Source organism: Chlamydomonas reinhardtii, chromosome 10 (assembly GCF_000002595.2).
Source record: "Chlamydomonas reinhardtii strain CC-503 cw92 mt+ chromosome 10, whole genome shotgun sequence".
NCBI lineage: Eukaryota > Viridiplantae > Chlorophyta > Chlorophyceae > Chlamydomonadales > Chlamydomonadaceae > Chlamydomonas > Chlamydomonas reinhardtii.
In genome coordinates, this window is record NC_057013.1 from 3,391,427 (window position 1) to 3,404,426 (window position 13,000).

General features: G+C 62.9%; 4 protein-coding genes across 4 annotated transcripts in view; 2 read left to right on the forward strand and 2 right to left on the reverse strand.

Moving 5' to 3' along the window:
- CHLRE_10g444216v5 (uncharacterized protein) overlaps positions 1 to 496 on the reverse strand; it is a 3,636-nt gene extending 3,140 nt beyond the window's left edge. Inside the window, exon 1 of the mRNA XM_043066844.1 lies at positions 105 to 496. The gene's annotated coding sequence lies outside the window, so the exon portion shown is untranslated. The remainder of the gene's footprint in view (positions 1 to 104) is intronic.
- A 170-nt stretch (positions 497 to 666) lies between these two features.
- Positions 667 to 7,158, forward strand: CHLRE_10g444250v5 (uncharacterized protein). Its single transcript, XM_043066845.1, has 12 exons — positions 667 to 1,398; positions 1,604 to 1,676; positions 1,873 to 1,991; positions 2,234 to 2,305; positions 2,607 to 2,689; positions 3,000 to 3,033; positions 3,229 to 3,301; positions 3,466 to 3,533; positions 3,740 to 3,856; positions 4,102 to 4,344; positions 4,517 to 6,064; positions 6,312 to 7,158. The coding sequence occupies exons 1-12, from the start codon at positions 1,201 to 1,203 to the stop codon at positions 6,753 to 6,755; spliced, it is 3,072 nt and encodes a 1,023-aa protein (XP_042920242.1). The 5' UTR covers positions 667 to 1,200; the 3' UTR covers positions 6,756 to 7,158.
- A 2-nt stretch (positions 7,159 to 7,160) lies between these two features.
- CHLRE_10g444300v5 (uncharacterized protein) lies at positions 7,161 to 9,366 on the reverse strand. The gene has a single exon (XM_001690276.2). It carries the CDS (start codon positions 9,124 to 9,126, stop codon positions 8,557 to 8,559), a length of 570 nt encoding a protein of 189 aa, XP_001690328.2. The 5' UTR covers positions 9,127 to 9,366; the 3' UTR covers positions 7,161 to 8,556.
- Positions 9,367 to 9,466: 100 nt separating this feature from the next.
- On the forward strand, positions 9,467 to 12,998 carry CHLRE_10g444317v5 (uncharacterized protein). Its single transcript, XM_043066846.1, has 4 exons — positions 9,467 to 10,198; positions 10,413 to 10,885; positions 10,988 to 11,317; positions 11,436 to 12,998. The coding sequence occupies exons 3-4, from the start codon at positions 11,051 to 11,053 to the stop codon at positions 11,544 to 11,546; spliced, it is 378 nt and encodes a 125-aa protein (XP_042920243.1). The 5' UTR covers positions 9,467 to 10,198; positions 10,413 to 10,885; positions 10,988 to 11,050; the 3' UTR covers positions 11,547 to 12,998.
- Positions 12,999 to 13,000: the final 2 nt, after the last annotated feature.

Genomic DNA, 13,000 nt, shown 5'->3' on the forward strand with positions numbered 1-13,000 from the left:
GAGGGTTTCCCTCCCCCCGCCAGCGAGGAGGGGGTTCGCCGAGCTGGGTCGCCGAGCGTGCTAAAAGTTCACAGCACATCGTTATTGTGCATGACTTTGCTCACCGATTATATCAACAGATACAGCTGCTCGCACATATCTTGTAAGCTTTCATCCCAGCCGATCGGAACGAGCGCGCTCTGAAATTCTTGCAAGTGCGCGCTCTGGCAGGCCAGACTGTGTCGCTAATACATCGCACTGTAAGTTATAGCTGCGCACATTCTCGAGGAAGCCAAGAAAGCGCAGTTACCGGCTTTGTTCATACGCTGCACTCGCTCTCGCGGCCTGGAAAGAAGATCACGTATACAGGAAGCTGCGACCAATCGATCATGCTAGTTGGTTCGAGCTGAATCGCGCTGTAGCGCAAACGCACCGGGTGCGTCACACTTTCCATGGCATATGTAGATAGCTGGGCTAACGACGAGGCCTGCTCCGAACACTGCTTGGCTTTCGTGCGGACTCCGCCATCCAACAAACACCGCTGGTTGCATCGTAAACCTGAACGTACTTGGTACCGGATGCCGTGATGCTTTGCGTCCAGTCTTGCGTGACGTCATACCCCTTAGGAAGGTTGAAATCCACTGATTCTCCCATTGCACATGGCAACCGAATTGCGATTAGGCACAGGATGCCGAGCGCGAGCATGGTCAAAGTTCACTAACGTCGATAGGTGCATGTCTTGACGGTAATGACCATTACGCCATACCACGAGGCGAGTTTAGCCATTATCATTTACCATTGGGTCAATCGAGGGAGGCGCGAAGTCCGTCCTCGCAGCAGGCTTTTAAATTTGCCGGCTTGAGCTTACAGTAACGTTTAGTGTATATATGGAAGCTCGAATGAACTGCATTGAGAATGGATGCACTCTTCCGTCCAGACCCTTATCATTTGCATCAGGTGGCCAGTGGTCAAACCAACAAGCCGCCCAAAGAAGAAAAGCTACCAAGGATATAATACAGGATGAGTATTCCACTTCTTTCTGGACACGGCCCTTGCTTTCGGCAGACGCATGCCCTGGTGCACACGGTTTCCTGCCCCTACCAATAATCAGCTTGCTACAACTAGAAAATAGCAACCATGCAAATACTCACGAGCTGTAGAGACGCAGCCTGAGCTTCCAGGAGCACCCTAGCTGTCAGAGCTGGCCGACCCTCGGGTCCGATGTTTGCGCGCTTCCGCCACGACAAGGCCGCCGCGCCGCAAGGGCCGCCCCACAATGGCCACCATGGCGCAGGCGCGAAAGCTGGTCTAAATGCTCCATCGGACTCGCTGACACAGCCGCCACTGCGTTTTGCGGGGCGACGCGACTATGACATCGAGCCCGGCGCAGATGAGTGGGGCCTCACGCCAAACCAGCAGGTGCGTGCGAAAGGCGTAACGGGCACGATACCGGATTTTTCGTCAGAAGCTGGTACCCGGTCGTGATGGCTGCCTGTGTGAGCAGCGCTTCGTTGCTTCCCCCGCCTGGGCCCGTCGTCATCCTGTCCGCACCCTTGGCACGTCCCGCAACATGCCCTCTTTCAAACCCGAACACCACATATCCGCCCCACCTTGTGAGTGACAGGAGGCGGCTGTGGAGAGTTTCCGGCGGCAACTGGTGGACATTGACCCGCGGCTGTGGGACCCACAGCGACACGGTGTGTGGATGGGGAGTGGTTGGGAGGTAGTCAGAGATGCTGGTGCGTGTTGAGGGCGCAGGCCTCCGTCCGGTGAACACACGTGCTCATGGGCTGGCTGAGGGGGTGCTGGTCCCTTGCCTTGCCTTCTGACTGCAAGAATGGTGAGTGACACAGTGCGGCGTTTGTGCCCCTGCCGCCCCCCTGGGGACGACAGACTTCTTCACGCTCCGCCGCTTCCTGCGCGCCCGCTCCTACCACACGGCCCGGGCTGTGGACATGTGGCGGGCGCACCTGGAGTGGCGGCAGGCCAATGACGTGGACAGAGTGCTGCAGGTAGGGGGGCGGGTGGGTGGCTGGTGGCAGCGGGCGACCGGTGGTGGTGGAGAAGGTGTGTGCTCAGCTGCTAATAACTCGGCCGTCAAGGTGACATCACACGTGGTGTACCGGAGTGTCTCCTCATCAGGAGCCCGCCAAACAACATAACACGTTCATTCACAGCAGAATCGAATTCACATGGACACACGCACACAAGTTAGGCATGTGACTTCGGCCGCTGCCGCCGCCGCTGCCTGTAGGACTTCTCATTCCCGGAGCGTGGAGAGTTCCTGCGGCACGCGCCTCAGGGCTACTACCACACCGACCGGCAGGTGGTTGCGGTGCGGTGCGGTGCGGTGCGGTGCGGTGAGGGGAGGGGAGGTGCGGTGCGGTGAGGGGAGGTGCGGTGAGGGGAGGGGAGGGGAGGTGCGGTGCGGTGAGGGGAGGTGCGGTGAGGTGCGGTGCGGTGCGGTGAGGGGAGGTGAAATGTGGCAGTGGCTGCCGCCCACCAGCAGGGTTACCGCCAGCTTCCCTGGGGCTGCCGGTAGCAACGCCAAGTAGACTTCTTAGGCGCATACACCACACACGGCACCACACATCCTCCTCGCACGCACGCACGCACACACGCGGCAGGGCCGGCCGGTGTACGTGCAGCTGCTGGGCTCGGCGGACCTGGGCGCACTCAGGCGCATAGCCACTGAGGAGCGAATGTTCAGGTGCGGGTGCGGTCGGGGGGGGGGGGGGGCATATGCCCAATGGAGCCGCACGAGCAGGTCCCATCATCATTGGGTTCGAACTGGCTGCAGGTGGGGCGGGGCAGTGGTGCGGGCGCAGCGCGGGGTGGTGAATCTACCTACGGGTTTAGGCTCCTGCCCGTGCACCTATAGACCTATCTTGTGGCGGGCCGTGGTCAGCGCGGAGTACCGGCACGGCGGCATCTAACTACAGGTCTTTTGGCCTTAGCCTGATACCCACACGGTGTATGTATGGGCGCTGTCGTGCTGCCGCTGCCGCTGCCTCGCACAGGTTCATGGTCCATGAGCACGAGTACGTCTGCAAGGTAGGTGTGCGGGCGGGGGAAGCAGGATTGGGTTGGCGCACAAACTAGGATACGCAGCATCACGGCGGGGTTGCAACCCCAGGTTTACCACTTGGGAGGCCACTCGGCAGGCCACACACATCCGGTCGGCGCCTCGCCACCATCCCGCCACCCAGCCACCCCGCCGCGCCGCCGCGCCGCCGCCACCTGCTGCAGGTGATTCTGCCGCTGTGCTCGCGGCTGGCGGGGCGGCACGTGGACACCATATTCAACATCGTGGACGTCAAGGGCGAGTGCCATGCAGGGGGGGTTGCAGGCGGGGAGATGCAGGGGTGGCGGGTGCAGGGTGGGGAAATGCAGGGGGGCGGGGACTACTGGGTGGGTGCGCACAGCAGGCTGACACGGGGTGGTTGTCACTCATAGAAGCCCGTTGTGACCCTGGGGCCCTGGCAGGCCTGCGTCTGAGTCAGCTGACGTCGGACACACTGCGGTTCTTCCAGCGGGTGACCAAGACCGACCAGGTGGGTGGAGGACCGGCCGTGACGCAGCATGCATCCGCGCCACAGCAAAAAAGCCGTTAGTTCGCCCGTAACGCCATCGCTTTGCATCGCTCACAAGTTCGGTATATACATGAATAGCGCTGCGCTGTGCCTGCTAGCCCCCTGCATGCCATCACACACGCATACACTCCTCCTTGCACCTACCCACGAGCACGCACACCCCACAGGACCACTACCCGGAGATGCTTGCGCATGTGGCTGTCGTCAACGCGCCGCCCGTGTTCCGACTGGTGTGGGGCATGGTGCGGCGCTTCCTGGAGCCACGCACACAGAGCAAGATACAGGCGCGTGCGGGCGCGGGGCCCGGAGGAACTAAGGCGGCGGAGGAATCAAGGCGGCTGTGTGCACGTCCACCCGCCCGTCACTTACCGCAACGGCGTGTGATGTAGCCCCCACACTGCACTTGTCATAGGTCACCTAGTCGTGTAATCCCCCTGATGTGATTCACAGACAGCTCCAAGCCTACTTGTTGCGCAAGGGCGTGTTGTTAATCATCTTGCTCATCCCACCTCCGCCCCCATGCATACAGATCCTGGGCCCCAACTACCTGTCCGCACTGGAGCAGTGGATTGAGCCCGACAACCTCCTGCCCCTGTTCGTGAGGGAGGGCGCGGCGGCGGCGGCAGCAGCGGCGGAGCACCAGCACCACCACTGGCGCCGCCACAGCAGCGGCGGTGTGGTCGGGGAGGAGGCGGCGGCGGCGGCGCGGCTGGAGGAGGCCGCCCGACAGCTGGAGGGCAATGAGGGGCCGTGGCGCGACCTGATGCTCTATGTGAGCAGCAGCTCATTGCAGCGCTTGCTCATGGGCAGACATGATCCTCTATAATTTAGGGGTTTGTTGATGATGTATGAGGAGTTTAACCTACGTCCTGCGCTGCCGATACGTTGCTGTGCCATCGCTACGCACGGTATACAAATGCCACTGCTGTGACACTTGCATGCAGGAGCGGCTGGGCCTGGACTTGCAACAGCTCAAGGCCGGACTGCCGCCACCACCACCACCACCACCAGCTGCTGCCGCTGCTACTCCTCAGCCTCAGACTCACCCTGAGACTCTGCCTCAGCCGGAACTCGCTGCACCCGTGCCGTTGCCGGCTGCGGAGCCGGTAGCCACTGCCGCAGCTGTGGACGGCCTCAGGACGTCGGCGCCACTGCGGCTGCCGGTGCCAGCACTCACAGGCGCTGGCGCAGCGGACGGCCTGCCCCTGCGACCGCTGCGCCAGCAGGAGGAGGCCGGGGGGGAGGGGCCGGCGTCGGCATCGGAGTCTGAGCCAGCAGGGCAGGAGGGCTGTCTGGACGGCGGGCAGGGACCTGTCCGCAGCTGGGCTGACCTGGAAGAGCTGCGCAGTGGGGTTGGGGGGCTTGGAGGTAGTGGGCTTGGGGGTGGGGGGTCGTACCGCTCGTCGCGGCACCGCCGCCACAGCCGCCACCACGGCCACCACGGCCACGGCCACGGCGGCCACCAGCACGGGCAGAAGCACCACAGGCACCCGCAACAGCAACAGCAACAGCAACAACAACAAACGCATGGTCAGCAGCGGATCTGGCAAGCCGGTGGCGAGGTGGAGGAGGGCGGGGATGTGGATGAGGGCGGTACCGTGAGTGAGGGCGCTGACCAGGAGGCCGGCGGGTGGGCAGGCATGCGGCGGACGCAGCAGCACGCAACGCCGGCGGCGTCACAGGCGGCGGAGGAGGCGCCGAAGGGTCTGTTGCATCTCACGGCGCTGCGTGCGTCACCGGGAGACGGGCCCGCTGTGTCTGCTGACATCACACCCATGCCGGCTGCCGCAGCTGGTGAGCTCATCTCTGCCCACGGCGCTTGCGGGGCTTCTGCGGCGGCCGACACAGCGCCGTGCTCCCCCGCGGGCACCCTGCCCCTCCGTGCGCCCACCACGACCACGGCCGCCACCACCGCAACGGCCAGTCCCGCACCCACTGCGGCCCTGAGCTCCAGCAGTGCCGCCTCCCTGCCAGCAGCAACACCCGCAGCAGCAGCACCCGCAGCAGCAGTACCTGCGGTGCAGACAGGAGCAGCGGGGCGTGCGCACATGACAGAGCCGCATGACGCACTGGGCGGCAGGTCTGCGTCGCAGACTGGCGGCGCCGGTGGCAGCAGCATGAGTGGCGGCAGCAACGACGGGAGCACAGCCAGTAGCTACAGCAGTGGCGGCAGCAGCAGTCGGGCGCTGATGCACAGGGTAGTTAGGGTGCAACAGCTGATGGCGGCGGCGGTGGCAGCGGCAGCCCCGGGCCATGCTGCTGCACCCATAGCCGCATCCCTGCCGCCGCCGCCGCCTCTGCTGACGCTACCCCATTCCTATCAGATGCCGCTGCTGCAGCCACACGGGGTGGGCCGGCGGCACACCGCACCGCCCGAGGAGCCGCAGCCCGCCGCCGCGGCGGCGTCAGGGCCGGATGCGGCTGCAGCGGGCGCGGCGGGGGCGGCGGGTCGGGGGTTGGTGGCTGAGGGCAGCCTGCTGCACCGGGTCCAGGTCGGTGGCGTGTGTGTATATGTGTGTGTGTGTGTGGGGGGGTGTAGATGCTAGCCCAAGCTAGGGGGGAGCGAGAGAGGCCCACCACTGACCATAGTTGTAATCGGAAGCTAGGGGCATGGTGGCATGGGCGGTGGAAGGGTGGACGGAACCCTGATAGCAGCAGGCCCCGATGGCCCCTGCTTGATGCGTGTCCTTCGCCAGTCCGCTCCACCCATACTCCCTCCTCACCGGCCCCCTGCACCAGGTGTTGGAGGTGGGTCTGGACGCCTGCCTGGCCGCTAGCTGCCTGGCCCTGCAGCAGCTGGCGGAGCTCAGGCAGCAGCAGCGGCAGCGGCACCAGCAGCAGGTGGAGCAGCAGGCGCACGCACTGGCGCCGGCATGCCCACTGCCTCCAGCTACTGCCACTGCCGCAGCAGCAGGCTACGTCGGGTCAGGCAGGGTCTGGTGCAGAGAGGGCGCGCCAGGCGCTGGCAGCAGCGGCAACACTGCTGGTCCCCCGGCACCATTGCCCGCCGCAGCACTGGCAGCAGCGGCTGTAGCAGGAAGCCAGGACTGCAGCTTGGGTGGCACTGGCCGGCAGCAGGGCAGCATCCGGACGCTGATGCCGCCGCCTGACTCGCCGCCGCCACCGGGGCGCTGCGGTGACCCCACGTGCCCCGGCTGTGGGAGCGGCTGCGCGGTGATGTGAAGTGACTCTATCGATAGACTGGTCGTGCTGTATTGCACTAGGCTGGCCATTGGCGGTGCCACGAGGTGAGGCATTGTTTGGCACGCTATGGCATATGGTGGCACTACTCCAGAGGCACGTGGTATCCAGAGATGTGTGCATGATACGGTAGGTGAGGCGACGATGGGCCCGCAGCTCTATCTATAGGAAGAGTCCAAGAATGGTGATCAAGCCTAGTTGCTCATGATGCATTCTTGCTGAGATGCGTTGTTCCGTGGCAAGGGCTTAGTGGCTCACGCTCTCGCCATTGTCATGCCCCAACGTGCGTGCATGCCGCGTGGTGGGACAGTGGCCGTCAGGTTGACGAAACCTTTGCAAGCTGCACAGGTCGTGACACCATATGCCTGTTCAAGACTTCAAGTTCCACTCATCAGGCCATTACAACAGGAGCCAAACTCTCGGCATCACCTAGTTAGTTCCACCACTGCACCTGCAGACTACACCCAACCAACCTTGCAGAACCCCTTAAACAACCGCCCAATGCTCGAAGTTCTATGCGGCACAATCTCGCACGTGCCGCCCACGGGCAACACTTGCCGGCAGCCACTGTGTGTGAGCCCATCTTCAGGGCTGCCCCATCACCGCGTCGGCTCCTGCTTTCGTATCGCCCCAACCTGCAATTAATGATCCCTCGCGTCATGGCCAATTGTTCACGTCAAGACTTATGGCACGCAGTCCGGCGCTCTTCCTTCACACTTCCTTGCTATTGGATGCGGATTACAATTGAAGGGACAGCCCGACAAGCGGGGGCACGCCGTACCCACGCCGCGAAGGGCCATCTGCGACCCAGAGAAACAACACCCGCCCCCTGGTTGGCTGCCGACCTTCTTAGTGTTACGCACATGAGTCGAAGCCAAGCCGAAGCCCGCCACAGCCCCACCGCCACGTAGCTATTCCCGTAGTTTCCTGCGCTAAACCTACGCTCTCACCTAAGTCACCAAGTACAGAGTCAGCCCACATCTAGGTCCCACAAGTCCACTGACAGTCTACGGATGCATCCGGGGGAAGCTCTAGGTGCTAGCTCAGGAGTGTGCCTGTTGGCATTCTCACGGCTGCACGCCCCACGCACATGAAAATTGACACACACAAGACCATCACACCCGCGCGCCCCAAAATGGCACGATGCCGCCCTTACGCATATGGCACTGGACACGCGCTTCACGCCCTAAGGCGCTGGCAGCAACTGGCTGCCATTAAGCAACGTAGGTGTGTATCGCCGTATTCATGGCGCTACCGCCACACCGCTACCGCATCACCGTCGTGCATGGCTCCCCCGCCTGCGCCCCGTCCGCACGCCCGTTACACCCAGCACCCATCGAGCGGTCCTGTATCTATCAGTGCCGACTGCCGGATGGCGCTGCAACGGGTCGCGCCCGAATCGCCAATGCTCATTCGAACGCATGCCAGCACTCAAGCATTTCCTGCCAATGTCTCCTGGGCCCGAAAGCCCCATGCAACCTGTGTCGATGTTCCCCCCGACATCCCCCAAGACCCTTTCCGTTCTTGGTCTGGAAACCCAGGCAGCCGTCAGATGACAGCAACTACATACACTCCCTTGCCGGCCCATGCTTCTAGCAGCATACTATGAGCCTGCCTCGGCAACCCCCAAGACCCTTTCCACTCTCGGTTCTCCAGAGCCCGGAAACCCTGTGCCGATAAGAAGGAGCCGTAAGGTACCGGGCGCGGGGAGGGCAGGGGCAGGGACGGGGATCAGCTGCCCCTGATCCCCGTCCCTGCCCCTGCCCTCCCCACGCCCGGTACCTTACGGCTCCTTCTTATCGGCATCCACGTCCACGTCCTTCTTCACGTCCACGTCCTTCTTCTTCTCAGCGTCCTTCTGCAGGCTGTCGCGGTAGGCCTGGTTATCTGCATGGAAGACGATGTCCACCGGACTCTTGGCCTGCTCAGCGCGCACGCGATCAATGGCAGCGCTCTGCTGCGCGGCCTGGATGCTGGCGTCCGCGCGCACGCGATAAATGGCAGCGCTCTGCTGCGCGGCCTGGATGCTGGCGTCCGCGTGCTCGCGATAAATGGCAGCCCTCTGCTGCGCGGCCTGGATGCTGGCGTCCGCGCGCACGCGATAAATATCAGCGCTATGCCTGATGGCCTGAACCTCCGCTTTGAGCTTTAATTCGGCCGCGCGATTGGTGACGTGGTAGGCGACCTCGTAGGCGAGTCCAAAAGTGCCCACAGCAACGAAAGCGCCTTGAAAGACTTGCGCGACGCCGGGCTGAGGAGGCTGCGGAGCAGGCTCAGGAGCAGGCTGAACAGCCGACTGCGCAGGACGCGGCCCACGAAAACTCGCCAATCCAGTCTTCCAGTGTAGCCACATCAGCACATCTGTATGGCTATCTGTAAATACACTTGTCGCTTACTAAAAGAGTGCAGTAGCGCGTCTTCAGGAGCATTTAGGAGGCCCGCGACCAGCCAGCTAATGACTCCCCCGGAACGAGGGCGATGGGCCCCATGCATAAGTTTCTGTTGAACTGCCACTGGCACCTGAAGGCCCAATATAAAATCTCAACAATATTATTTGCTTGGAGATTCAATCAAAATCAGCCGGCGCTATCTCATGCTATCTCGCGCTTTAGTGAGGGAGCGACTAAGCGTATTGCTCGCTCGCTGACGCTATTCTATCACTAGCCTAATAATATGTATTGCGAGTATTAACTACAGCAATAACAAATCGCCAAAAAGGATGCCCGGAAGCAGGTAAGTTGAAAGGTCGCTGAACAGCTGAGGTACCAATGATTCGCGCTCTGGGTGAGTTTGCAGCCTTAATTTGTGCAACAATCAGGCCATGGAAAGCGTAAGGTCCTTGGGGAGCATATTACGAGTCGTGCAAGCCAGGGCCAACCCTGTTGCAAGGAGACATGCAAGTTGGTAGCCTTAAGGTCCTTACTGATAATTGTGTTAATCAGCTTTGTAATCAGCTTTAAGATGGAAAAGGCGGTTGGAATTTGCGAAAGTTTGCGGACAGGTCGCGCCCCCCTGGCAATGCTCCTCATCGTTCCCGAGCTGGGAGCTCCATCAAGCACAAGAGCTGAGATCAGTTGGTGCTGCAACGTCCACTGCCAATCGCACCCCAAAGCGCGACGGGCGCCGAGCTCACAGCTCGCCTCTCCCGCGGTACTTATATGTGCTTTGGGCCACACGCTTACAGCTCTTATCTTCGAGCTAGGAGCTCGCTTTCACAGTCGCGCCGACTACTAATTTGCGTCCTCCGCACCACGCGACCCCAAGCTGACAGCTCATAATACACATATAGCGCTGAATAACAATGACAATAGCTCTGACCGCGGTCAACAACGGGCCCGGCAAGCAACTGCGAACATCCCTCAGTGTCACGAGGGGTCTTCAGCTTCAATCAGCCGCACCACTCACGTCGCGGTGCACCACGTGCAGCGAGTGCATGTGCCGCAGCGCCAGCGCCACCTCCAGCAACGTGGCGAACTCGGAGCGCATGCAGATGGCTATTTGCGGCTTGGCGGGTTGGGCGGTGGGGTCTACGGGGTAAGGCGGGGGCAGCGGGGCAAGCGGCGCCGGGGCTAAGTAGGTGAGCCGGCAGAGTGATAGAGCTACAGACGGAGTCTGCCGTGTCACACGCGCGGTCATGAGACGCCTGACGGAGCACGCGGAGCAGCAACAGGGTCACAGAAGCCTTTTCCATCACGCCCGCGTCTTGGCGATGGCAGCCCGCCCGATGATCCGCGGACCGGGTCGCTGGCGAGGGTCGCGGCAGAGGTTGGGCTGTCCACGGGAGGCGCGTCTCTCAGCAGCATCCTCAAAGCGGCAGAGAGCGGCGGAGGCTCGACGGCGAACGCCACGGCTTCGTTCCTGGCGTTGGAAGCCAAAAAGGGCAAGTGACGGGGCATGATGCTGAGCTGGCGCCAGCAGCGGCAGGCTGCTACCGATAGCCCGGCAGCAGCTGCTGGCGGCTCCGCAGCGGTGTCTGCTGCCGCTACTGGCTCCGGGGACTTCCCTGGGACCGCCGGCACAGCAGTGGGTCATGCCGGCAGCAGCAAGCGTACCGCGGCGTGTGGCGCGGGCTGGGCGTGGCGGTCAAGAGCGTGCTGTTTCACCTGGAGCCGGTGGGTGGTTGGGACGAGGTGTGTGCTGACGGGAGTCGCTCAAACCTGCATGCATGTTGGAATGCTATCTCCTTACGCCTACGTGGCTCTCTTGCCTCACAGGGCCCTGGCGGCGGCGCCCGGGACGTCATCGCGCAGCGGGCGGTGTGGGGGGCTGCCATTGCCATGCTGTCAAGCCAGTGCGTGGATTGCACGCCGCCCTGCCTGCACGCTGAGGAAGTCCACACACCTCCTGGGCACGCCCAGCTCCGCCGCGTTCTCCACCAGCTGCCCGTACGCCTCCGCCCACCGCTCCAGCACCTCGGCCGGCACGCCGCCACTGCCCCCGCCACCGCCCGGCGCTGCAGCCACACCCGCGGCCGCGCCGGGCGCACCCGGGAGGTGGTGCGAGACGCCGTCGGGTGTGCCGTTCATCAGAGCGGGGCTGTGAGGGTGGGCCAGACATGCAGCGGGAAGGGGCACAGCAAGGGGGTTAGAATAAATCTATAAGCCAGTTGCTGTTGAGGACACCATCGCGCGCCGCATGTACCGTATCCTCACCATTGCCCAGGCGCCCGCATCGCCCCCAGCGACCCCACTGCGCCTACCGCCCCCGCCGCTCCTAGCGACCCCACCAGACCCCACCGCCCCCACCGCTCCCAGCGACCCCATCGGCCCTTGAGCCCCCCACCGCCACCACTGCTCCTAGCGACCCCACTCGACCCCAATGCGAAGGGGGCGTTGGGCACGTCGGATCGGATGCATGCAGCAGTACGAGTGCTAAATGTGACCGCTGCGCAGGCCTGTGAGATCCCTTTCTGCAATACATGCGCCCATGATGCTGGAAAGGCGTGGCAGGTACCTGTGCGCATGTACTTGTGTGAATTGGTGCCAGATGCTGACACCTGTAGAACACATTAGAGCAGCCTTGAAGCACGCTAAAAGGCCTTTGGTACGTATACGTAGTCAGCCTGTAAAGCTGTTACGTGTGCCAATGATGCTGAAAAGGCGTGTCTGTACCTGAAATTCTATTGCGGCGGGCGCGGCGGGGGCGGCGGGTCGGGGGGTGGTGGCTGAGGGCAGCCTGCTGCACCGGGTCCAGGTCGGTGGCGTTTGTGTATGTGTGTGTATGTGTATGTATGTGTGTGTGGGGGGGGGGGGGTAGATGCCGGCCCAATCTAGGGGGGAGCGAGAGAGGCCCACACGGACTCAAGTAGTAATCGGAAGCTAGGGGCATGGTGGCATGGGCGGTGGCAGGGTGGACGGAACCCTGATAGCAGCAGGCCCCGATGGCCCCTACTTGATGCGTGTCCTTCGCCAGTCCGCTCCACCCATACTCCCTCCTCACCGCCCCCACTGCACCAGGTGTTGGAGGTGGGTCTGGACGCCTGCCTGGCCGCTAGCTGCCTGGCCCTGCAGCAGCTGGCGGAGCTGAGGCAGCAGCAGCGGCAGCGGCACCAGCAGCGGGTGGAGCAGCAGGCGCACGCGCTGGCGCCGGCATGCCCACTGCCTCCAGCTACTGCCACTGCCGCAGCAGCAGGCTACGTCGGGTCGGGTCGGGTTGGGCGCGGGGAGGGCGCGCCAGGCGCTGGCAGCAGCGGCAACACTGCTGGTCCCCCGGGAACAGTGCCCGCCGCAGCACTGGCAGCAGCGGCTGTAGCAGGAAGCCAGGACTGCAGCTTGGGTGGCACTGGCCGGCAGCAGGGCAGCATCCGGACGCTGATGCCGCCGCCTGACTCGCCGCCGCCACCGGGGCGCTGCGGTGACCCCACGTGCCCCGGCTGTGGGAGCGGCTGCGCGGTGATGTGAAGTGACTCTATCGATAGACTGGTCGTGCTGTATTGCACTAGGCTGGCCATTGGCGGTGCCACGAGGTGAGGCATTGTTTGGCACGCTATGGCATATGGTGGCACTACTCCAGAGGCACGTGGTATCCAGAGATGTGTGCATGATAGGTGAGGCGACGATGGGCCCGCAGCTCTATCTATAGGAAGAGTCCAAGAATGGTGATCAAGCCTAGTTGCTCTTGCTGCATTCTTGCTGAGATGCGTTCCGTGGCAAGGGCTTAGTGGCTCACGCTCTCGCCATTGTCATGCCCCAACGTGCGTGCATGCCGCGTGGTGGGACAGTGGCCGT

Excerpts from the sequence above, each read along its gene's own strand:
- CHLRE_10g444250v5 (XM_043066845.1), top strand. The coding sequence starts at position 1,201 with ATGTTTGCGCGCTTCCGCCACGACAAGGCCGCCGCGCCGCAAGGGCCG. Across the intron at positions 1,399-1,603 it reads GCCTCACGCCAAACCAGCAG|GAGGCGGCTGTGGAGAGTTT; the intron begins GTGCGTGCGAAA and ends TGTGAGTGACAG. Across the intron at positions 2,690-2,999 it reads ACTGAGGAGCGAATGTTCAG|GTTCATGGTCCATGAGCACG; the intron begins GTGCGGGTGCGG and ends TGCCTCGCACAG.
- CHLRE_10g444300v5 (XM_001690276.2), bottom strand. The coding sequence starts at position 9,126 with ATGTGGCTACACTGGAAGACTGGATTGGCGAGTTTTCGTGGGCCGCGT.
- CHLRE_10g444317v5 (XM_043066846.1), top strand. The coding sequence starts at position 11,051 with ATGCTGTCAAGCCAGTGCGTGGATTGCACGCCGCCCTGCCTGCACGCT. Across the intron at positions 11,318-11,435 it reads ATCAGAGCGGGGCTGTGAGG|GCGCCCGCATCGCCCCCAGC; the intron begins GTGGGCCAGACA and ends ACCATTGCCCAG.